General features: G+C 51.0%; 8 protein-coding genes across 8 annotated transcripts; 4 read left to right on the top strand and 4 right to left on the bottom strand.

Moving 5' to 3' along the window:
- Positions 1 to 4,592: 4,592 nt before the first annotated feature.
- MIND_01375300 (uncharacterized protein) lies at positions 4,593 to 5,166 on the top strand (the record flags this gene model as incomplete). Its single annotated transcript, XM_037370173.1, has 3 exons — positions 4,593 to 4,691; positions 4,742 to 5,009; positions 5,075 to 5,166. Exons 1-3 carry the CDS (start codon positions 4,650 to 4,652, stop codon positions 5,164 to 5,166), a joined length of 402 nt encoding a protein of 133 aa, XP_037213174.1. The 5' UTR covers positions 4,593 to 4,649.
- A 235-nt stretch (positions 5,167 to 5,401) lies between these two features.
- Positions 5,402 to 6,121, bottom strand: MIND_01375400 (MFS domain-containing protein; the record flags this gene model as incomplete). Its single annotated transcript, XM_037370174.1, has 6 exons — positions 6,026 to 6,121; positions 5,910 to 5,966; positions 5,847 to 5,858; positions 5,759 to 5,798; positions 5,489 to 5,709; positions 5,402 to 5,440 (listed from the first exon to the last, which is right to left on the bottom strand). Exons 1-6 carry the CDS (start codon positions 6,101 to 6,103, stop codon positions 5,402 to 5,404), a joined length of 447 nt encoding a protein of 148 aa, XP_037213175.1. The 5' UTR covers positions 6,104 to 6,121.
- An 852-nt stretch (positions 6,122 to 6,973) lies between these two features.
- MIND_01375500 (uncharacterized protein) lies at positions 6,974 to 8,657 on the top strand (the record flags this gene model as incomplete). The annotated part of the gene is made up of 4 exons (XM_037370175.1): positions 6,974 to 6,978; positions 7,025 to 7,358; positions 7,405 to 7,459; positions 7,525 to 8,657. 4 exons carry the CDS (start codon positions 6,974 to 6,976, stop codon positions 8,655 to 8,657), a joined length of 1,527 nt encoding a protein of 508 aa, XP_037213176.1.
- A 163-nt stretch (positions 8,658 to 8,820) lies between these two features.
- On the bottom strand, positions 8,821 to 10,952 carry MIND_01375600 (Carboxylic ester hydrolase; the record flags this gene model as incomplete). Its single annotated transcript, XM_037370176.1, has 11 exons — positions 8,821 to 9,072; positions 9,131 to 9,168; positions 9,222 to 9,472; positions 9,517 to 9,674; positions 9,721 to 9,848; positions 9,896 to 10,041; positions 10,089 to 10,158; positions 10,204 to 10,393; positions 10,442 to 10,506; positions 10,556 to 10,746; positions 10,792 to 10,952. 11 exons carry the CDS (start codon positions 10,950 to 10,952, stop codon positions 8,821 to 8,823), a joined length of 1,650 nt encoding a protein of 549 aa, XP_037213177.1.
- Positions 10,953 to 12,267: 1,315 nt separating this feature from the next.
- On the bottom strand, positions 12,268 to 15,500 carry MIND_01375700 (uncharacterized protein; the record flags this gene model as incomplete). Its single annotated transcript, XM_037370177.1, has 10 exons — positions 12,268 to 12,574; positions 12,621 to 12,892; positions 12,941 to 13,089; positions 13,442 to 13,595; positions 13,645 to 14,580; positions 14,630 to 14,995; positions 15,073 to 15,111; positions 15,161 to 15,208; positions 15,255 to 15,365; positions 15,423 to 15,500. The coding sequence occupies 10 exons, from the start codon at positions 15,498 to 15,500 to the stop codon at positions 12,268 to 12,270; spliced, it is 2,460 nt and encodes an 819-aa protein (XP_037213178.1).
- Positions 15,501 to 16,464: 964 nt separating this feature from the next.
- Positions 16,465 to 17,929, top strand: MIND_01375800 (F-box domain-containing protein; the record flags this gene model as incomplete). Its single annotated transcript, XM_037370178.1, has 2 exons — positions 16,465 to 16,593; positions 16,640 to 17,929. Exons 1-2 carry the CDS (start codon positions 16,510 to 16,512, stop codon positions 17,927 to 17,929), a joined length of 1,374 nt encoding a protein of 457 aa, XP_037213179.1. The 5' UTR covers positions 16,465 to 16,509.
- A 687-nt stretch (positions 17,930 to 18,616) lies between these two features.
- MIND_01375900 (MFS domain-containing protein) lies at positions 18,617 to 21,124 on the top strand (the record flags this gene model as incomplete). Its single annotated transcript, XM_037370179.1, has 13 exons — positions 18,617 to 18,729; positions 18,783 to 18,931; positions 18,986 to 19,080; positions 19,126 to 19,182; positions 19,235 to 19,246; positions 19,295 to 19,334; positions 19,386 to 19,590; positions 19,637 to 19,658; positions 19,708 to 19,792; positions 19,843 to 20,557; positions 20,609 to 20,756; positions 20,806 to 20,833; positions 20,886 to 21,124. The coding sequence occupies 13 exons, from the start codon at positions 18,617 to 18,619 to the stop codon at positions 21,122 to 21,124; spliced, it is 1,908 nt and encodes a 635-aa protein (XP_037213180.1).
- Positions 21,125 to 21,312: 188 nt separating this feature from the next.
- Positions 21,313 to 22,575, bottom strand: MIND_01376000 (uncharacterized protein; the record flags this gene model as incomplete). Its single annotated transcript, XM_037370180.1, has 2 exons — positions 21,313 to 22,178; positions 22,236 to 22,575. The coding sequence occupies 2 exons, from the start codon at positions 22,573 to 22,575 to the stop codon at positions 21,313 to 21,315; spliced, it is 1,206 nt and encodes a 401-aa protein (XP_037213181.1).
- Between the last annotated feature and the right edge of the window lie 1,386 nt (positions 22,576 to 23,961).

A 23,961-nucleotide genomic window follows, 5' to 3' on the forward strand; every position in this document is an offset into this window, starting at 1 on the left:
TCAAGAAAATAGATACATGATTTTACCTTGGTTCAGAACTTGAATTGTAAAGGCATATTGCGTTCACACTAATTTTCACATATCTCTCGGAATCGCTTACAAATTGATACACATCATCGGGCATGTATTCGAATCAATATGCTGCAAACCCCATACGATTTGACCTAGTATTGCTTCTGTTATTAACCAATTGATGTGCAACGACATTTTTGTTAGTGGACGCCAAACTATTATTGGTGCATAAATAATGGTCTTAGAGCTCATCTAAACTCTCAAAACAGATGTACTAGGTATACTACATACATCTATTTCGATTCTGACTTTGTCAAGAAAATAGATACATGATTTTACCTTGGTTCAGAACTTGAATTGTAAAGGCATATTGCGTTCACACTAATTTTCACATATCTCTCGGAATCGCTTACAAATTGATACACATCATCGGGCATGTATTCGAATCAATATGCTGCAAACCCCATATGATTTGACCCAGTATTGCTTTTGTTATTAACCAATTGATGTGCAACGACATTTTTGTTAGTGGACGCCAACCTATTGGCACATGAATAATGTCTCAGAGTCCATCTGAACTTCCAGAATAAGTATCTGGGGTATAGTACACATACACCCATGGATATACCACCAGGCCTATGTATTTTAAGGTATTATTGCTTCTGTTATTACACAATTAATATGCAATAACTTTTAGAGAGTTGGTAGACATTATCCAGGCTTAGAGGGTTTAACCGATTCTCTAGCCATATTGAAACAGGCAAGCACAATAACATAGTATGGTATATATTCCCTGGAAGAAACTCACAGGATTCCATAGATGCTCATAGCCTGTAGGATAGAGCTGTAGGTCAGAGTCAACTCATAGAATTTCAGGGTAGGTTCTGTCTGGGTCAGGGTCAGAATACATCAATGTCTAAACCTAGCCAAACCTGAACCCTTATATGGTCAACTGACTGGGTGTAATGTCTATTAACTCTGAGGAGAGATCCACTAACTTTGGTACCCAGAAGGTTAGTGGACATATTTCCAGTTGGGCCACCATAATACAGTGGCATAGTGTACCACTATATACTATCCCATACATGGTATCCAAGGTATTTGGTAGGGTACACCCCCCTCCTATACACACTGATTGATAGACTGGTGTCCACTAACTTCCGTACCCTGGAAGTTAGTGGACACAAGATACTGAAGTTAGTGGACATACTACTCAAGTTTTATGATACAGTAGGGTAGTGTACTATGATATACTATCCCATACATGATATTCAAGATATCTTGTAGGGTATACACCCTGTACATACTAATTAATATACTAGGTGTCCACTAACTTCTGGGGTATGTAAGTTAGTGGACACACTACTCAAGTTAGGCCATAGTGAGGTAGGACACTATCATAGGCTATCCTGTACATGATATCTAAGATATCTGGTAGGGTACATACCCTCTGTACACACTAATTAATATAGGCTGGTGTCCACTAACTTCCGTACCCTGGAAGTTAGTGGACACTAGGTACCAAGTTAGTGGACACACTACTCAAGTTAGACCACCATGATACAGTGGGGTAGTGTACTACTATATACTATCCCGTACATGATATCCAAGATATTTAGTAGGGTATACATCCTGTACATACCAATTAATATACTAGGTGTCCACTAACTTCCGGGGTATGGAAGTTAGTGGACACACTACTCAAGTTAGGTCATAGTAAGGTAGGACACCATCATAGGCTATCCTGTACATGATATCTAAGATATCTGGTAGGGTACATACCCTCTGTACACACTAATTAATATAGGCTGGTGTCCACTAACTTTTGTACCCTGGAAGTTAGTGGACACTAGATACCAAGTTAGTGGACACACTAGTCAAGTTAGACCACCATGATACGGTGGGGTAGTGTACCACTATATACTATTCCGTACATGATATCCAAGATATCTAGTAGGGTACACACCCTCATACACACTGATTGGTATAGACCGAATACAGAAGTTAGTGGACAGGGGCTTAGTAGACACCTCTGGTTGGGATAACATAATATACCACATATTGTGCACTACTACCACGTATTGTGCATATATGATAGAGTAAGTAGTTATGGACTCAGGAAAGTATACTTGTAGTTGTGGTGGTAGCTAGTTCTATAATGCCCTTTTATCCCCTCTCATTAGAGTGGAAGGGCATTATAGGATCTGTAACATCATTACCTCTTTAAATTTGGCATCTGGATCATGTGGTAGGGTATATAGACCTACCTACTACTATGGTATCTGTACATACTGACAAATATAGGTAAGATGTCCCTCTCGCTCTGCGCCTAGGACAGTTAGTAGATAACTGCTCAATGAAATCATTATGAAAGGGCTTCAATATGGTATATGAATAGTCATAATAACCTATAGTATGGATATATGTCCAGAAACTTCCTATATACCTATCTATATACATATGTTGTCCACTAACTTCAGTGAACATATTACATACATCATAAGCCTATATTTTATTAGAGAGAATGAATTTCAACTTGATTTCTTTACATTACTGGCTAGAATTACCTTCTTTACAATTTTGATTTTATGATCGCAGATCATTAGATCAAAAGTCTTATATCTTCCTTAATATTTTAGATATTCAATTTTTATTGATACATCTAGGCTTATCTAAATGAAGCGCACAACTTTGATCTTTTGATGCGCCATCAGATCGGGACAGTGGGCGGGGGGTCGGGTAGTGTCGGGATCACAGCTGGAAAGAGGTTTGATGGCTGAGGAAGATAGCTGCGAGTGTGGTGTCACCAACACTCATGATGAGTCCACTAACCTCTGAGGACTTGGGCCTCCGCTGAGCAGGATGTCCACTAACACTCACAAGGAAGTTTAAGAAAGCATAGGCAATCGCGTTAAACCCCTCTAGTTAGAGGGAGAACCCCCCCCCCCCTTGCCCCTCTAACTAGAGGGGATAAGCGGGCACTATAGGTGTGTGGAGAAGAGCCGATGCGTCTGGCGGAACGGTTGAGACGACACAGTATTTGTCGTGCCAGAGTTGCTGTGCTGGCTTTTCCGGAGAGCGAATGTAAGACGACGAAAAGCTTGAGCGAATCATAAGAGTACTGCGCGCCAAGAGTTAGGACAACGCACCAATCCTCAGGCTCTCAAGCATCTTGCCATATCTTCTCCTCGACCTCCTTCTTCTTCAGCCCTTCTCTCCGTGTACTATACTCTCCAGCAGCAGGATAGTTGTCATAACCTCCATTGGGGTCGTGTTTTTGAGCTGGAGAGAGGCTGGCTTGGTCGATGACATGGGAGTGCAGAGGAAAGAACGGATGGTGGTGATGTCACACCCAGATCCCGCTTCCGTTTCGCCAACGACAAAACACTGCTAACTCGTATCCTGTTAGGTTAGGCCCTAAGACAACGGCCGTTGCCTCTCACAACCTGAAGCTGGATGCCGCTGGATGGAGGAAGAGATGCCACAACGACAAGGCTGCCCATCATGCAGCATACCTCGACACTCCCTTCCGAACTCTGGCTGGAGATATTTAATCGCCTTCCCAGGGAGTCCCTACCCGCCATCTTCATGACCAATCGGACGTTTGCTGCGCTGGCACGACCCTTGCGCTTCTCCCACTTTAACTTCGTGCCGTATAAAACAGATCCTTTGCGGGGAAAACTTGAAATGCTGGAATACCACATACCGACCCCAGCCGAGCCAGAAAGGCTCGAGTTCTGGTGCTCCAAACATATCTCCCCCCTCGTTCGCTCCTGTCGGATCCGGCCTTGGCTACCATGGATGTTGCGCTTAGCCGACACGACAGACGACGACCGCAATGCCGCCTCCTGGCTAATGACAACCATCTTTTCCAAAATCGAGCGCTTCGAGCAGTTAGAGTCTCTCGAGCTCGTTGATTTACCGCTCACGGACCTCGAATTTCGGAAAATCTTCTGTTTACCCAGGCTCCGGACACTCCAGATCGAGCATATGTGCCAGTGGGGGCCATTACCAACTGAGACGGCGGTCTCCCGGGCCCTCCTGCTTGCTCAGCTCCGGAACTTCTCGTTAACCAGTAACTACAGCTATCCCAACGGCGGCGATGACCTTGTCCCATATCTACCATTGCTCAATCCCTCTACGCTTCGTCAACTGTCACTTCGCTGTACTTTACCTGCTGGGGACACGACCCTCGACTCCATCGCCACATTTCCTCAACTCACGCATCTCTCTATTACTGCCATGAATGATACTTGCTTCAGCGCTCTACTCCGCAAATGCCCGAACATCCAAGAACTCCACATTATTGGCGACGTGGACGCTGCTCAAGCTGCGGACGTGGTCAATGGGTTTGGGGCGACGCTGGCTTGTGTCAAAAAGCTCTCCACAGTGTCTCGTCATTTGATGGAGGCCTTTATTCGGCGCGCCACGCAGCTCCGCATTCTCTTGTGCAGATACTCGTACTCGCGGAGAACAGAGAGCGAACCATTCTTCTCCTTCATTTCATCACGCCGCCTTCAAAGTGCATCCTTATTACTTCTAGATGTGCATGTTGAGCACTTGAGCTCGTCCAGCCTGCGGGCCTCCAACTGCTCACAAACGCCTTTCCTGCTTTGAAGCATCTGGCATTACGTGCCATGCCACATATGGATGAAGTCACACCAGACGGACACAGTGTAGTATGTCGCCTTGTGTCCCCTTGCTGAGCAGAAACACTTGATCCACGCAGGCTATAGCTTATCTCGAAGAACTGGCCTCCATCCCTGCTACGCTTCTCACGCCGACGCTGCAGACCCTTTCCTTGACCTGGCTATCAAGTCGCCGTGGCTGTCTTCCTGGCCTCACCGTGCAAAAGCTTCGCACCATTCGCCAGTCCATCACGCAACGGTATCCGACACTCAACGTGCTTGGTGTTGACGCGGGCTCTTTTGCGCTCAGATGGGAGCGAAATCGGAATTGGGGTCGCCAGGAGGAATACGGCACAGATCAAGATGACGGTGAGTTGCCCCGCAAGTTATCTGTTCTCCGCGTCTAATGTTACTGGTGGTTGAAAAACTTGAAGGCCTACATCTTAGGCATATTCGTGATCGTCTCGACAATATGTGGGAGGATATTGAGGTGGCAGAAGAGTTGAAAGGCAGGGAAAGCACTTAACTTGCCAAAGGTATCATATGGCAGGTCAGTCTTCAATGGCGGTACGGCTCGGAGCAGTAGGAGTACTGCCAGTACTTATACCTATTGCGATGACGTGTGTTGGCACGAAAATATATAGCGAAGTACACGTCAGATTTCAAGATGAAGTACAGAGTAACAGAATAGTTTTGGGAACATTGACAGCGTGCCAGCTAGGGACGACTAACTCTATGATCTTTGCTTTGCTAGCCCCTTCTCAAGGGAATAAATTACCTTTGGACCAATGCCAAAGCCACTAAAAGCGATCAGGATACAAACGACTGCGAAGATTGGCTCTACTTACAGCACAAATCGCGCAATGAAAAGGTGCCACCATGTATTCAAGTTGGTGACCGCACTCCATATGCAAGTAAGTTGAAGTAACGAAACTTATTGCGCAGGTGAAGAAGATGGTTCGTTTGCGTCCAAGCGCCTTGTTTAATGGATCCGTTAGCCAACAGCTGATGAGGGCACAGCACAAGTAAGGCGCCGAGTTAACAAGGCCAACGAGCCATGAGTCGTGTTCTATAACAAGTGGTCAACGCGAGGAAGATGAAACAATAATGTCACCAACGACTGTTACTACCAATACCAAACTGTTGTGGGTAAAGTATCTGGACCACGAGTTAGATGTTTAGATTGAAATGCAAGCTAGCTGATACCTGAGCACCATTCTAAGAGGTTTGATGAGCCAGTGGCGCGGACATGAGAAGTACGACACGCACAATGACAGACTCGTCCATTCCTTGGACAGCTGCAGCGAGGGAAGACATAATGACCATCTAAAAGAACTGTCTTCAGCACTCTATAACCAAGCGAGGTGACGATAATTGTTGTTCACGTAGTACAGGCGCCAAGTTTGACTATACTTGTGGGCAGTTTCTCGCCGAATATGGTATTTGTCCTCTTCTTCGAGCATGTCTACGTTCTTAAATGCTAGGCAGATGGTTAGTGATGTTCACAGAGAAGCTATGACCACATGCCTTCCGGGTCCTGCGCAACCAACGCGCCTTTCCTCAGCTCGGGCAGTATGTCCTCCAGTCCCTGCTCCCCCGCAAACATCTCGACATCGCTGAGTAGTCGTTCTCGCGGTATCCCCCGAAGCGGATTGTCGAGTTTGCGGTTTGCAGACCTGTGAATGCGTTATGGACAATAAGAAACAACAGCGAGCGAAACATACGTGAGGGTTTGAAGGGATGGGTCTCCAGGTGAAGTTGTTGGGGAAGCGACAGTCTTCAGACGTGAGACTTCTTTTGCAGCTGCCATCGTGTACGAGAAGGAGTGTGGAGCTTGTACACCTTGAAGCGCCTTGTTTTATGGAGAGGCTCGCATTTCACCTGGGTCCGCGGGCCAACTCCACGATAAGAGTCAGCAGAAGGCGTTGCGGGTGGGGCTGCTATGGCTTGAAGAGTGACGAGAAAGTATCCGTGAGTGGCGGCATTTAGATTCAGACTCGATGTACTAGTACTGGTCAAGAATTTGGTTGACCGTCACACCTCCATCCGCTTGATCCCAACCTCCATCTGGGGCAGAAGTCATGAACTCCTCCATGCGATTATGTGGCCCCCCAGCCCACTCCACCTGCCACCAAATTAGAAGGCTGCAACAGTCGGCAGGTTACGCATCGCAACGCCACCGAGCGCCTAAGTAGTCGCCCAATCAAGGTACTATTTCTCTCTGTCAGGCCGACAGTGCTGATGAATTGCGGTCCCATTTAAACCAGCATACAGCACTTCTCTCCTCTTCTCGAATCGTCCCCAACGTCTAATCAAGCTTGAGAAAGCAATCGATGTCGTGCGCAATTTCTCCCACCTTCTTCCTGTTTTCTTACGCTTTTCAGACCTTCTTGGTGGGTCGACGAAGCTACGACAAGGGGCACATATACCTTGGTGTCGAGCTGCGTCTTCACGCTCGGCTTGTGTGTTTGGACGGCTATCCATCTCAACATTCCCGAGCCAGCGGCGGGGGCGCGCCAATTCATGCGAAAGATACTTTGGCTGGGTGTCGGTCTCATGGCGCCCGAGATCGTCACCTTCATCGCTTGGAACCAGTACTCCAGTGCCCAGCGTGTAGTCAATCAACTCGCTCGGTCGAAATGGAAGAAGAAGACCGTTTCGATATGGAGGTCTTTTCGAAAACTCGTTGGGCTGGGTGGACGGTCGGAGGTACCTGATGTGCGTCTTTTTCCTGTTTCTTGTATGTCCTTTATCGAAGTTTCAGGTCGAGATAAATGCCCCATTACCTCCGTTTGGCGCGGACTGGGAGCTCATCCACGGTTTCTACGTTGTTATGGGCGGCTACGCGATCGACTTCAACAAAGCTCGGTTTCTTCCCACCAAGTCAAGCGTCGTACCCTTACGCCCGATGGCCTGCTCTTCCTCGCCGAACGTGCTCCGGCAGTCATGACGCGAATATCAAAAGAAGACATCAAAGACAAAAGCAAGGCGGATGGGCTTGCGAAGCTACTTGTCGCTCTCCAAGCCGGCTGGTTCTGCTTGCAATGTATAGCGCGAGGCGCAAGACATCTCCCCATCTCCCTTCTCGAGATCACCACGGGCGCTCATGCTCTCTATACGCTTTTCACGTATCTGTTGTGGGCGAAGAAGCCGATGAACATCTCCGTCCCGACGATCCTTCCCGCCCCCACTATGCCTCCCAGCGACATCCCAAAGTTTCAGCAACTATGTGCCTACATGTACATGTGCAGTTCACTCAGCGGGAAATTGGCACTCAAGCACCCGAACAAGGCGGTCGCTTCGTATATGGCTCGCACCCCCGAATGCCAATGGGTTTCAGTCGAGCGGAATGCCGTTCTTTCCTCCGCTGTTCCTCCTGCCACACGTGACGGAAATGTCGTTCTCGGGCGAGGCTCTAGTGCCGATACGCTGCCCGGCACTGGGCTCCGCTTCATCAGGACAAACGACTACCGATTTGACATCACACGTCGTGTCCTGGACCGCAAACCGGGACTTCCGTCGGACAGCCTCTACCTTGCGCCGGAGGGTGTCCTCCGCTGGCGCCTTGCATGGGAGCTTGTCAAGACAGACACGACCCTTGACCTGAAACCCACCGAATTCTTTGTCCTCCGCTCCTCCAATGTGCCCACTTATGAGTCATGGGAGTACGCGTCTAAGAGGATGATTCTGGGCTTCACGGTCGCTGAAATATTCTACGGGCTCATCCACGCAGCTGGCTGGAATGCGACCTTTTCATCGTCGTGGATGCAGCTCTTTTGGCGGGTCGCATCGTGCTTTATCAGCGGTGGCGGCCTTTTGCTTGGTGGCGCATTTGCTTGGGCGGTGGGGGAGACGTCGTGGTACTCGGAGACCTTTTCTGCCGTTGTCGTGGTCGGGACTTTCGAGTTCGTCATCCGGATGTTTCTGCTGGTAGAAGCTGTTCTCAACGTTGGCGCCCTCCCGCGCGGCGTCTATCTCTTACCGAATTGGTCGGTGTTTATTCCGCATTGGGGTTAGATGTACTACTCATGGCTGTCTTTTTCTTACTAGTTTTATTGCTCTGTACCCTTATTCTACTGCTGTATTGTGGTGTAATTGTACCTCCATATTCAATTCTATCTTTCTAGTGGGTCAAAGCTACAACAGCGATTTATACTCGGTCTACAATCGTGCTTGCTGGTCATATCGGGAACGCCAAGCTCGCCTCCGTCAACACCTTCATTGCCTCGACCCGGAACGTGTCCTGCGAAACCCCCGTCTTATCTTTCGTCAGCAGCGCATCGTAGAACGTCATCAAATTGGGCGAGTCAGTCGAGTATTGCGGCCACGCAGGGACAGTGGGGCCGTTGGGGTCGAGGTCGGTCACGAAGTTGACGAGGTAGTCCGTAAGCTCGCCCGCGCCGAAGACGTTTGAAACGTCAGAGGTGTGGTACTGGCCAGACGTAGTAGTAAGCGAATAGCTCGATGGGAGCAAGTATGTGGAAACTTACCGAGCCAACAAATGGGATTGCCTTGTTGCGCTTGTTAACTGGATACCACACCGTAAGTTCGCAGTTTTATAGCAGGAGGGAAAGAACTGACGATAGCCCCACTGCTTCTGCTTGCCTGATAGCTGGGTTTGGAAGAACCGCCTCGGGGCATGGAAGACTGCGTCGCCTTGGAAAGCAGCTAATCGCTTGAACTGCGGGGTCAGCGCATGCAGGATGCCCGTGTCGAACGGCGAGCCCTTGGTGATGTCGCTCGGGTACGCGTTAGCGAGGGCAGCGATGGTGGAGTTTGGGGCAGTCGGTGCCCAGATCGTGGCGAGATAGTCGTTGAACGCGGCGTCAGATCTGAACAACAGGGTCAGAAGTTAGCTTGAAAACAAAAGACAGACGTTATGTTGAGCGTCGAGAGCGAGAAGACGGTGCCCTCATCATCGCAGTCCCCAGCAATGAAGGGAACCTTGGCAACCTGGCCCTTAAGAACAAGCTGCTGCGGGTTGTCGACGAGGAAGTCCCCGTCAACGCGAGGCAGCCATGCTAATACAAGCGACTAAACAGCTGGTCAGATACAGCAACCGGAAGCACAAAGAACTGACCTGATAATCGAGGAAAAACGGCGACGCATCCACCTGTTTCTTCAGCTGGTCATAGGGAATAGTCCGGAGACATGCGAGGGTATCGAATTCCCATTGGCATCCGACATTGGCCACAAGCTCATCATAGACTAGAAAACCATCAGCAAAGTGAGGACATGGTGTTTCTAAAACGCACATTTCTGGCCGCTGGCGTTGTCGATAGGCCCCACTGGAATCGGCGACCCGCTCTGCATATAGCCGGCGCGGAAAAGACCCTCGGTGTTCCCGCCGTTGGTGAGCATATGCAAGGCAACCGAAATGGCCCCCGCTGACTCGCCCCAGCTTTAAGGAGAGTCAATGTCTGTAGTCAAACTGGAGACCGAACGCACATGGTGACCTTCTTCGGATCGCCTCCAAAAGCGGAGATGTACTTCTGCATCCAGCGAAGCGCCTCCCGTTCTGCGCTGTGTCAGTTTGGGGGAGTGATTGAAGCAGACAACGCACGGTCTTGCAGTCCGAGGTTGCCCACGCCGGCCTCTTTGACCTCCTTCCCGCCCAAAAACCCGAATGCGGAGACGCGGTAGTTGATAGAGACATATATGATAGGCTTGTTCATCGCAATAGAGCGCTCGACGATGGGCGTGCCATCGTACCTGGCTGGGGTACCGAACTCGAAACCGCCAGCGAAAAGCCACTGGGAACACCTTGAGAAACCACATATGGTCGGGGAAAGAGCACGCACAAGAGCAACGGGAAGCTTCGAGTTCGGGTTGGCGTTGGCTGGCTTTATAATGTTGATAGTGAGGCCTAAGTGCTTTAGAATGAGATGAAAATCATGGTGAAAAGGACCACGTACAATCCTCAGAGTCGGGATACTTCCCCGAGTAATAGTCTCCCCACAGTTTGCTGATCAGCGCTTGCAGCGAGCCAGACACAACAGGGACTCGAGTAAACTGCTGGGGGCATGACGGCCCCATGAGAGAGGCATTAAAGGAGCCCGTGTATGGCGCAATAGGCGCAGGTTTCCTGAATCGCAAATCACCTACACTATGGCGTTGTCAGCTTGGTCAAAGAATAGCGAAAAAAACACACGGCGGCTGGGCAAATGGTATCCCAAAGAAGCTCTGTGTGTTGCTGGAAGCGACAGTCCCCGTAAACGTCGCGTTGTCGAGGGTAATGACCGGCACAGCCGCGAGTGCAGCCTGGATTTGAAGGAGGGCTAAAGCGCCGACAAAGAGGGCCCCGCAGGCCATGGCAGTGGAAAAGAGAGTGAGGCGCGGGTGTTATCGTGTTTCGTAGCGGGCAAAGCTTTCGAAGACGATCCACGCAAGAGATTCGCCATCGTCGCCGCAACCCTCATGTTCTGTCTGATGAGCGCGTGAATCGCAATCTGGAAGGTGATTTTCGTTGCCAGAAGCTGGTCTCTTCGCTCCTTATCATAGGTTATCATGCGGAAACATGTGGTGGATGTGGTGAGCGGCTATGGCCATGACATCGCTCCGAGATTCCGAGGGTTGACCAAAAACCACTTATCCTATGTAGAATGCTAGAATGCCGCGTTTCTTCAAGTCGGCGCTGTTGAAAGCCTTGAGTTGAATGAAGATGTCCAGGAGGAATATAGAACGACAAATACGTGGCCTCAGATAGGGCGTATGTCCTCCAAATGGCTGACAATTGTGCGTTTAGAGAGAGAGCAAGTCGAGGTCACGTGTTGATGGGCACGAAACAGACTCCGTACCCATTCATTGCACCCAAGTACTAGCTAACTGTCGACAGAAATACATTGTGTGTTGTTACATTGTGAGTGTGAGCAAGATGGATCCATCTAAATTCGTTTCCCGTCATCCATTAGCGGGGAAATTGGCGATGGGGGCGGACCCAAGCAGCAAATTGTGCCTTGCGTGGCAGGACGACTCCAAACAAAACCCGCCAATAAACCCAAGGATCGAAGAGAAAGAGTTTGCACGGTTATACAGTATAAATGGACGCATAATTAAGTGAGAGGACAGCCAGCAAGCGGAGGGGTAAGAAAGAACACTTGGCAATGCAACGCTGGCTGCGAAAACACTTGGTAACAAGGGGGAACAAAAAATGAAAGTATTGTAGGAAGGAACAAGAGTATAGTCAAAGCGCGAAGGGGAAGCGGAACTGGTGCGACCGGGGAAGGTGGTGCACTGTGGTAGATAGGACAATCGACCAGGGGGGGACAAAACGAACGACAACGGGACGTAAGAATCGAAGGCCATGGTCGTTTTGTTGTTGTCTGGTCCGTCCGTCTCGTCGGAAAGAATATGCGAGATCTCCTCCCCGTATCACCCGAAGCCAGGCTCAAGGTAAACGCGGGGCGAAGGTGAGTGTCGGATTTTATGAGTTGTGTGGACGGGAGGGCGTGCTTTGATTGTTCGGTATTGCAATTGTTCCATTCCAGTTTGCCGAGAGAGAGAGGAGATCGAGCCAGAAAAAAGAAACTTTGGGGGTATTTGGGTTAAAAGAGCGACTTGGGGTGAGTTTGTTTCGGTGGGCAAGACGACCATTTCGTCCGCCATTTAAGTTGATAAGTGCGGACGATTACGACGCAACCTCAGCCGCTCCATCCTCTTTGTGCTCTGCCTCCAACTCTGCGTGAGCAGCGGCAGCAGCAGCCTCAAAGTCGACCTCCCCCTCTGGCTCAATAGCACTGACAGGCTCGCCAGCCGCGGGGCCGGCACCACTAGCAGCGCGACGTCCTCCTCCTTGTGGCCCTGACCGCGGGGGATTGGCACAACGGTCTTTCCCATGGGCAATACGCAAATTGGCATATTCAGGGCGCGTCTTGATAGCGTCGATAGCCTTGATTGCGTTGGAAATGTTGGTGAAGTTGACGAACGCACAGTTCCTAGTCGAAATTAGCATTGAACATATCTAAGCTTTGCAACACTCACTTCTCCTTCAAAAAGTTGACGAGCTCAATGTCCCCAAACTCGCCAAAGTCTGCCTTCAAACGCTCCTCGTTGAAAACTTCGAAATCCTCCACGTTTCCAATATAAACGTTGCGCGTCGCACCAGCATGCACGGCAAGCGCCAATGTCGGCGGCAACGGGCCAGAGTTCTTGCCCCAACCAATCTTGAGGCGACGGTTGTTGAGCGTCAAACCCTGGTACGAAGAAACTTGGAAGAAAGTAAACGCTGCAGCTGGGTCGATGAATGTTATAAACTGGATACCATTAGACATCATATGACCGTCAGAGTGGAAGTAACTCACAGCAATATGCTTGTCCGCCATATAACGAATGCTCTGGAGAACACCACCGCGAATCGCATTGCAAAGGTCCTCCGTAGAAGTCTCGGGATGAATGTTTCCGAGATAGACAGTGCGATTGCCGGCAGCCATGCCCAGACCAGGAAGGCCAGCTGTGGAAATGGTAGTGAGCATAACATAACGACCGGAGAGAAAAGAGAGTGGATGGAATGGAATAACAGAGAGTTGAAAGTGAGGAGTACAGTAAAATGAACTGGAGAACAACCGGATCTATGTAAAGGAGATTATAAAGTAGCGTAGAATGATCCAAGAAAAAGTTCCGAAAAAAAGGGGGGGAAAGCAAAAGGTAATAAAATAGAGTATGTCGAATCAAAGGGGAAGTCCCGGATAAAACGAATAAAGGAATAGCGGAAGATGTAGACAGAAGAAACAGAAGGAATCGGAAGAAGACAAGAACCACATCCCGAAACTGGACAACGAAAATCAAGAGAAAAGAGGACTTACCCATACCACCCAGCATACCCAGTCCACCGGGGCTCATCGGGCTCATCATCCCACCCAACATACCCATGCCCATCATCGCACTGAGCGCATCTTGGCCAAACGGCGAGGGGTTGTAACCATACCCAGTAGCAGGCGACGCGAGTTGACCGTTGCCCTACAAGACACATCAGTATGGTCCACAAACGGTTAAACGTAAAATATACCGTTGGGATCTGTCCAGTCAGAATCGGGTTAGTCGACCCCGCACTTCCAGGATGCGCGCTGCTGGGTCCAGCAGTTGCAGGATTGCCACCAGTGAATGGATTGGCCCCTGCTCCCGCTCCGCCCGGATGGGCACTAGCCGGCTGGCTCGCATAGCCGTTCGCAAAGCTATTCGGGTTCGTCGTCGCAATCGGGCTGGCAAAGCTGTTCGGATTCATAGTCGCAATTGGGCTAGCAAACGCGCCAGCCGATTGGAGGAGCGATTGGGCCGCGGCAGCTTGGGCCTGGTGGGCGGCAGCTTGTTGGGACTTGGGAACATAAGCGCAGCGGTCTTTACCATAGTTAACGCGTTTTCCCGCCCATGCCGGATCCGTAGGAAGCGTATTGACGACCTTGGTGGCGATGCTGATACTGAGGAAGTGGACGAATCCGATATTCTTGTCGCGGACAATCTTGACTTGGTCGATGAGCCCAAACTTGCTCAACTCGTCGCGGAGCTGCTCCTCCGTCATGTTTTCGTCCAAACCACCGAGGTAGACGTTTCGCGAGGCACCGCTTTGGGCGATGGCTTGCATTACCTGGGCAGGCACCGGTGACGGTTTACCCCAGCCGATCTTGAGCTCCTGAGTGTGAAGGGTGAGCTTGCGGAGGGTGGCATCAGCGAAAAACGCTGCAGCAGTCGGGGCGTCGAGGAATGAGAGGAAGACGCAAGACTTTTCCGGAAGAACACGAATCGATTCAAGGGGTCCAAAGTGGACGAGGTTTAGAAGCTCGTCAACGGAGGCTGAAGGGGGCAAATTTCCGATGTAAACGGTGCGGCCTGGCGATGGGGAAGTGGCCGAAAGAAGGCCGGAGAGGGCAGCAGGGTTGTAGACTGCTTGAGCAGCCGGAATGTTGAGAGTGGGAAGACGCTGGGGCGAAAAACCGCCTGGACTTTGCTGCGAGGTCATAAGAAGGAGGGCAATACCAAAGGGATTGGCCACACACCTGCTGGAAGTTCTGTTGCGGGTAGGGGAACTGGCCCATCGCCAACATGTTGTAAGGGTTAAATTGGGCGTATGGCGAGCCAGCTATCGGACTCTGCTGGGCTTGTTGCTGTTGCGCGGCAGCTTGCTGCTGCTGTTGTTGTTGCTGCTGCTGCTGCTGGAAGGAAGCCAGAGAGTTGGGGCTCATTTGACCGCCATTCGTATTGGTGTTGATGGACAGCTGGGGCGGGGTAGAGTAGAGTGGGGCCTGCGACTGCTGGGCCTGGTTTCCGTATCCGTAGTTGGCATAGGCATCGCGGGGGGAGCCCGAAGTGGGTGACCAACGTGCTTTTTTCGAGTCAGGGCCGCCAGCAGGGTCCATCGAGCGCTGGGAGGAAGAAAGAGAGAAAGATCAATATTCCTCCTAGCAACTAGGATGATACTTGGCGAGACTGCCGAACGCACTTTCATCATGTCGATATCGAACGAATAGGGCGGGTAGGGCTGCGTTAACGCTGCCTGGGTGTCCTCCATGGGCGGGATTGGTACCAACAAGCAGAAAAGGCGTTGCGAAAAACGACCAGAAGTAGCGAGTGTGGTGCTTGGAAACCGATTAGCTACACTCTAGCGCCTTCCAGAGCACGTACGAAGGGAACAAATAACAAGGAACGAAAAATGGGGGGCAGACACGTCAAGGCGCAATAAGAAGAGGCCTCACAACCCGTGATGCTTGATGGCGCACGGACCGTAAGCGCTCCCTGTTTCCGTTCCGCTTGTCCTTGGCTAGTTTCCGAGCACACGCCTCTAGAGCATACTCTCTTTTTTTTTACAGTTGTTTTGCAGCTTACTCGCTCGACGCCGCCCAGCGCGCCACACCCGTCCATACTTATCATTGCCGGCATTCACGAGGCTGATGTTACGGTCGCCAAACAACTCTTCTCATAACCTTGGCAGCGACAAAACGCTGCGTGCTCTCGCAAGGCCGACGGCGACAACCTTCTTGTGCTCACCGACTGCCCCGTCTTGCACGCCTCTGAGGCTTATGCTTTGGAGCAGATTATTACTTCCCCTACCGGATAAACGTTTCATCCGGTTCCTTCAAGCTGCCTTTTCCATCGCAGGAAACTCTCCACGGTCGTCTTCTCTACGACGGGATGCCATGGCAAACTCTATTTGCGCGTTCCGGCTTGACCGGACTTCGCGGGAGGACGTGCAAGTACATCAAGTCCCCCGACTCGCTGTCCGTGCAAATCGGCAGCTACGACTGGAGTACTTATTCAGACAGACTCCAGAGCGGAGCTCTCAGTCAGATGCATGCTGCGACAACAGTTTCGAGTCAAGAATGGATAGTCGTGTTATGTTCATAGGCTCCCTTGACGACTTCAATTCGATACTTCAAGTACGAGTGCGTTTATGGTTCTCTTAATTCATAGAACCGCGAGAAGAGTAGCTGACGGTGAAGGTGAGTTCTTGTCGGAAGACTTTGCTTGCGTTTCTTCGCCTTGAGGCAATATTATTTGGAGTGTTACACGGTCAATTGCTAGTCATTTGAAGCCACCGGCATGCACCCAGGCCAGGGAATAAAAGTCCATCTAGCTCGAGCGGGTGGCCTCAAAGAGCTGCTCAGTCATTGCCGCAATGCAGAGTTAGTGCTGTCCAATATCCCAAGGATTGAAGGTCTTGACGCCGCTCGAAGACGCAAGTCCTGCTCGTTGTCATTGGCCATAGCTGTCGAAGAGGTCCTGTTGCAGGTAGCGTAATGTACAGCTTCTCGAGGCTCGTTGTTTGCGCGTTGGAAGTAACAACCTGAAGTTGTATGACGTGAGATAAAAACGAATATTCGGTCTCGTGACCCACGCTGTGGTTTCTCCTACCGCCCATCTCATTGCACGCGACGCGTTGATGCCGTTAGCGGAACTACCCCCAGACATCCTCCTCGCAATCCTCGCCCACGCCAACCTCAACGACGCCATACATCTACTCTCGGTAACTTTCGGAACTTGTCGGAAACTGCTGATAGCCAATCCGCCAGACCTGCTCACCCTTGTACGAGCTCTTGCGAGTGAAAGACTTCTGGCTCAAAGCGCTGCATCACCACCCGCCTCCATGCCCGCCTGGAGTTGTCCTGCTCGATCTTCCCGTAGACAGTTTGCGGCTATATGCCATCCGGGCCTTCAAACTCCACAGAAGCTGGAGTTCTCCGCGTCCACTACCCAATGATCTCCGTACAATCGCGATATCCTTCCCCAGGAACGACTTCTGTGTCATCCCTGGCACGCCCCTCCTCCTGGTGACTGACTACAAGACCATTACTTGTCGCAACACCCGAACGGGCAAGGCGCTTGCGTTCCTAGAACTTGTCGCGGACGAGGATAAATATACTGCTTATCTTCTCGGAAAGTCGCCTCCACTTCACACGTACCAACAGAGCCTAATCCCATTCTCGACAATATTGAAATCCACGTCAGAGCACTCTTATCGTGGAGCGGCAATCGTGTCTCTGGACTACACGGAGGATTGGAGGGCAACGCTTTCGCTCTCGGAGTCGCAGATATTTTCTTCAGGACCGCTCCCCCATCCACACTTTACTCCGGGAGGAGCGCCGATCGATGCAGCTCTTGACTCGGCTTATGTTTGCATTGTGTATCACCGCATGTCGACCCGCCTTCCTGTGCTCGTATACTGGAAACGAAATGAGCCGAAGGGAAAGCCCCACTTTGTCGAAATACCTCAGCAAGTGGGCCTGCTCCCCAGAGTTCTTATCCACAACGGCGCCTTCTACATTTCTGGCACAGACACCGAGGACATCGTTCATATATCTTCGGAAACAGGCACGATAGAGTACCTCTCGCATCCACCAGAACAACGGTCGACTTCCTTTGCGACGTCGGTAACAACCCAGCTGTTCAATCCAGACAGCGGTGTCGCGCGCATTGCGCTCACGAAAATGCGCTCACTATACTTTGACGGCACTTTCCGACTTGACAAGCCTGTCTTCTACGAGCCAAACGCCTCCCACCCAGGCACCCGCGTCTCACGTGTCTGGCCGGGAACTAGTGGGCGGACCGCTGTGATTCAGTGTTGCTCGCCAACTGGAATCATGGGCATGCTGCATTGGCGGCTCGAGCTAGTGCGGTACCACCCGGAGGAGTCGAAGCTGACCATCCACGCGCTCTCGTTGGACTCGGCGTTGGGATTGCCCCGGAATAGCATTCACATTAGGCCACATCCTATCGAGCTGTTGATTGACGACATTGGTGGAGTAATTTATGTTGTGCGGACAGCGCAGGAGGGTGTTTTTGTGCTCGATTATGGGGCCTGATGAGTTTCGGGAGGGGATGATTATAGATCTATCGCTGTAGAGTACTACATACTTACGCTTTCTTAGAGTTCAATTCTTCCACAAATACTAGTATACTGACCTGAAAGTGAAAACCTTTCAAGGCTAGAAAGACAATAGGCTCTCGTACGAAGAGTCATATTGCTGGATGCTTTCAAAAACTGTTGAAAACAGTGGAGCAGATGCGGAAGGCTGTGAATTTCTGGGAGCAAAAGAAAGCCACGGTGGAGCTCCAGCAAGCATAGAAAATGAAATCAGCTGTAGTCGAGTTGAATGTGTTCCCTTCTGAGGCCTTCTTAGATGGTTAATAGGTAGTCGTGAAGGCATATGAATTTGAGAAGGGAAAGCAGTGGCAAGAGGGAAACACAACAGGTTTTCGGCGCCTTGATGCGATCATAATCAAGCCTACCTTTTCCCCAAACCACCATGTCGAGAACCAATCTTACGACTCTCGGTTCAACTATCTCCCCGCCAGTTACGGAAACTTCCTCGTCATAGTCTACGCCATAGGCATCCCAGCGTCTCCACCTTTGGCTGACTTATATCGTGGAGACCGACCGTGACCTTATGAGATCATTGGATTCCCACTGAAACCTCCAAGCGCCAACCAAAGAGCATAAGACAAGAACTCCACCGGCCCGCAACTCCCAAGCCCCTCCTCACACACAAATGTCCACCGCCAAGGTCAACGAAAAGGCGCATGTCGAGCATCATGATCACGGCCAATCGCCCACCGCCTCTCCGACAACCTCACGCGCCGACCCGTCGCTAGAAAACCTCACGTACATCTCCTTCACCTGAGTTGACCTTCATATCGCTCACTCCCTTGTGACAGTGCCGCAAACAGGAAACTCGACAATCCGCTGCGAGGGATTCCACGAGAACGACTGCTCAGCGATGTAGAGCTATTTGCGGAGGAGAAGGGCTTGAAGGACATCCTTCTGGAGCTCAGAAAAGGCGCGTTAGTTGCCCAAGATCCGGCGGGTATGTCATCGACAAACTTCAGGCTGGCTTTTACTAATTCAATCGTCCACCTAGCATTCGAAAGCGTCGACCTCCTCGAAGAAAACGACAAATACCACATCCGGCGTGAGACGACTCATAGATATAGTCAAACTTGGAGCCTCTACTACGTGCGTGAACGCTTGCTTGGCCAATTACCGACTAATGGTGGCCAGATGGTTGTAATGTCTTCGCTCGCAGCAGCTGTGCAGGGAATGGACGAGTCTGTCATTGTGCGTCCCATCCTTGATTGCTTTTCTGCACAATTCTGACCACATCATTTAGAATGGTGCACAAGTAGGCGACTAACTTACTGTGGACGAACCAGTCTTCATATCCGCACAGATTATCTACCCAGAACAGTTTGGTATCGGTGGCACGAGTCGTGCGTCAAGTTCTGTCTTGTCTTTTCTCGTAGACTCAAGACTTGTTACAGAACGCGATTCTTGGCTAGTTGGCCTTGTTAATTCCGCCCCTTATCTCTGCTGCGCCCTCATCGGCTGTTGGATAACGGACCCTATGAACGAGGCATTAGGACGCAAGAAAACGATCTTCGTTACCTGTCTGATCAGTTTCCTCACTTGCATCTGGAGCGCGTTCACGAACACATGGTGGCATCTTTTCATCGCGCGGTTCTTCCTGTATGTCAATCTATTCAACCCTGTCCTCGTCTTATGCTTCTGCTAGTGGTTTCGGAATTGGTCCAAAGGTACCTCAATTTGTGCTCAAAGCTGACTGTGTTCCTTATAATCATTTAGTCTGCGACCGTCCCCATCTACAGCGCAGAATGCGCCCCTGCTTCGATTCGAGGTTCCCTTGTCATGATGTGGCAAATGTGGACAGGTAAGTTTTTAGCCCCTTCTCTAGTTAACCGCAACTTATGATCCTTGCAGCGTTCGGTATCATGATTGGCGACTTAATCGACGTCGCATTCTACTTCGTTCCCGACCACCCACACGTTACCGGCCTCAAGTGGCGCCTCATGCTCGGCTCCGCTGGAATCCCAGCCCTTATCGTTTGCTGCCAAGTAATGTTCGCCCCCGAAAGCCCTCGTTGGTTGATTGGTCGGGGTCGTTATCGCGAAGCCTACAACGAGCTCGCCCGGTTGCGCTTTAGCCCTGTCCAGGCCGCACGCGACCTGTACTACATCCACGTCACCCTCGAGGCAGAGAAGGAGATCGCGCGGGGACGGAACAGGCTTGTTGAGATGTTCACTGTCCCCCGGAACCGCAACGCGACTGTGGCAAGCTTCATCGTCATGTTTGGCCAGCAGTTCTGTGGTGTTAATGTTATTGCCTATTATTCGAGCACGGTCTTCTTCCAATCTGGATTCTCGCGCGTCTCGTCCCTCCTTTCCTCGTTCGGCTTTGGCCTGATCAACTTCGTATTTGCGCTCCCGGCTGTTTTCACCATCGATACCTTTGGGCGACGCAACTTGTTGTTGTTCACCTTCCCGTGGATGGCGGTCTGTCTCCTCATCACGGGCTTCTCGTTCTGGAGCACCAATCCGAAAGGACTCGTCGCGGGAGTGTCGTTGGGCATCTACCTTTTCGGAATCGCGTATTCCCCGGGCGAGGGACCTGTGCCGTTCACCTATTCTGCTGAAGCGTATGTGATGTCTGGAAGTGATTAATCTTTGACTTATCGCTCTTGCAACAGGTTCCCGTTGTACATCCGTGAGCTCGGCATGAGCTTTGCGACCGCGACAACTTGGTTCTTCAACTTCGTCCTCGCTATCACCTTCCCATCGCTGCTCAATGCGTTCAAGCCTCAAGGCGCGTTTGGCTTTTTATGCAGCTTGGTGCTGGTTCGTGGAGTCATTTAACCTGCTACTACTTTCACTAACCATATTACAGCGTGCTCTGGGTGCTTGTCCTGCTTTTCGTGCGCGAGACCAAAGGGAGAACGCTTGAAGAATTGGATCACGTCTTCTCAGTCCCAATGAGAACTCATGCGGCATATGGCCTGCGGCAGGTGCCGTATGGCTTCAAGAAGTTCATTTTGCGGCGGAAGAATGTCAAGCCTGTCAGGCTGTACATCGATGAGGACGAGGGTGAAGTAGGGGAGACGGTGGGCAAGCAGGAGATTGGGAATGTGGATTTGGGTGGGCGGACGAAGGGCGAAAGTGGTCTAGGGGATGTCGAGAAGCGGCAGATGAAGGAAGATCAAGCATGAGCGTGAAGAGAAGAATTGTACGATACCTCTGTACTAATACCTGTTATATATTCATTTGTTTCCTGTCTTCACAAGCTTAACTCAAATTTGCGTGAGGGAAGAGGGCGGCTATTCAAGTTAAGTAATAGGCGGGCAAATGAAAGCAAATAGAGGGTTCAAATCAATCTATAAAACCTGTGAGGCTTCAACTAAAAGTGGGGGACGTAGATGCTCCAATTGATATCCGTAAATGCAGCGGGAGGGAGAAGACGCAGGGTTGCTAATGATAAAACTAACACAATACCTCGTGCAATTGAATAAATGCCAATGATGACCAGACGCAGATGCGTGGCCCATCGACCACCAGGAATTGACAAGACGATAAAGACAATGGGCAAGACGGTGAGCATCAGCGCCGAACTACGCCATAACCACATCTCCACGATGGAGGGAAAAAATGCTCCCCATGCGGTCAAATGGATGCCACCAATCAGTATGGCGCATGCGAACTGAGCGAAGATAGTGGAAAAAGACGACCAGCGAGGGAGTTTGTCAAAGTCAGACTCCGCGAGGCCCCAGAATGCCGGGACAGACGTGTTCGCAAAGGGGTCGTACTCGTGCCGGTTGTATGAATTCGAGAACAAAAAACCAAACCGCTCGATGCGGGTCAGGCCGGCAGGATAGGGGTTTCCAACATGATGAGAACGAGATTTTGTTTTCACTAAAAGCTTGAGAGGGCCTCGCACATCGAGAGGCTTTTGCAGCCAGAGTATCCAGGTTATCGCGCTGATTGTTGTGAATGCAAGCGTAGCAACCTCCAGCTCAGTGAGAGGCAGATGTTGTGCTCGGCGTGCGATGCATTGGGCCATGAACCACAATCCTTGGCAAAGCGCAATTCCTTTCGATAAGAGGTCCCCTTTGCTCTTGTCTTCAATGTCCGACTTGTGGACTGCCCGAATTTCCTCGGTAACGCCATTCCTTCGCAGTTGCCGTTGCGTGACAACGGGATGGCCGTCGCCGTCCACGAATCCGCCCATGACGATGAAGAATCCATGTGTTAGAGATAAACCGTAACCTTGAAGTTGACCAGATCAGCAGCAACAATATTAAGACACTAACATGAAGCCTCTACCTTGAGCCTGAGACAAGAATCGCGCCATCTGGAGCTGTCTTGCCGCAAACCCGAGGATGAACTCAGGGGCAATGAGGGCCACCGTCATGAGCTTCAGTCGTTGCAGAAACGGTCGATTACCGTCGACCAGCCACCACTTTAGGAATCGCAAGCCAGTTCCATCCGGCGGCTCCGGGCATGGAGGAGGTATGTTCGGGTGCACAGAGACCCATATGCATAAGAAAATGGTGACAAGACAGCCCCAGACGATGTCGAATAGACGCCGACAGTCGTTTATGTCATTGCATTCGCTGTGGTTCGAGCGAGCGTAGGTCGAGGTGAAGGCGAGGAGAAACAGCATTTGACATGGCTAGACACCAGCGCTAATTCTGTCGGCGTGAGAGATACGAGTAGTTATTTTTGTGAGGTGATCACTGTGAGAGGTGGATTCGAAAGCGTGACGCGCCTCTCTCTTTTGTCCTCTCATGTCAACTTCCAGCAAGTCGACACTGCACCAACTCCGAACTAGTGGCTCAATCTGGGGATCCCACGCATCGTTCACAGCTTCACTCTGAGACACGGCTCATCATAGGCAGCAGCAGACGACGACCATGTCAGACTTCCTTTCGAGCTGTTGGCCAACTGCGGGTTTTAAGTTCCTTGCGCAACGAAAGATGGAAGGGGGCTGGGACGCGAGTGGCCAAAAACGTGCGTTGTTCGTGTTTGGCCATCCGCATTTGTGCTGAAAGGATTGTAGATTGCCGACAACGCTTGCCTCGGTTTCCACACCTCTCTCCTGGTCTCCACATGCGACATCACCCACTCGTTCCAAAGCCATATGCACGAACGACCAGTGGCCGTAGATTCTGACAAGCACTCAACGAAGCGTTTTGAAGTTGTCCGTCCTGGTTATTATCGGTTAACGAGCGAGTGGGAGAACTTCAGTTTGGGTTTTGCTAACCGGGAAACCGGTCGGTGTGCTTGCGGCGAGCGGGAGAAGGAAAGGCTCTGCTGTGGGCCGCGAAGGGCTGGGCTATAGGTGCGTGGCTGACGCCTGTGTCCAGACACATTTTGACTTTGCTGGTTCCAGACTCTCCCGCGCAATGCCCTCCCGCACCCCTTCCTCCCCTTTGGCGATTGGCGTAGGAGGAGAACTGTATCAAGCGCTCAAGCTCTGGGTGCCGTGCTTTGCCGTCTATATGCACTCGTTTGCTTACTCGGTGATATGAGTGCTTTTTCCTGGGTAAACGGCAGATTGTTCCCCGTCCCAACCGGATGTCGGCCGCAGACGCGAGAATAAATTGTGTTATCTACCATCCACCAACGCTGCACAACTTAAGCGTCGACCTTAAGCTAGCGGGGTGTTTGCTCTTCCGGGCATGTTACTTACGACTGGATGACCACCAACCGCTGAAACAAGCACCACATAGTACTCCTCTCCACCTTTCCTTCAACTCCGAGTCCGCCTCCGCCTCCGCTCCCCGTACACCCGCGCCATCCACCACGTCTACGACCTCTGTCCCAAAAGGCACGGTCACGTGATGCTGACCGAGAGAAAACGCCTTCAAAATATCTTGGACGACGCGACATCTATCGCTCCGGCAAGAGTATCTCCTACGGAAACACATCAAGGTCCGCCCGTACTCCTTTGGATGCTGCAACTAGGGCGGAAGGCATTCGTTTTGGCGCGTTTTTATCAAAGCCATTTGGGCGGCTAGCGAGGAAGTTGGCAGAAGGAGGCGCGGCG

This window comes from Mycena indigotica, assembly GCF_014461135.1.
Source record: "Mycena indigotica strain 171206Taipei chromosome Unknown Mind.scaff0017, whole genome shotgun sequence".
Lineage (NCBI taxonomy): Eukaryota > Fungi > Basidiomycota > Agaricomycetes > Agaricales > Mycenaceae > Mycena > Mycena indigotica.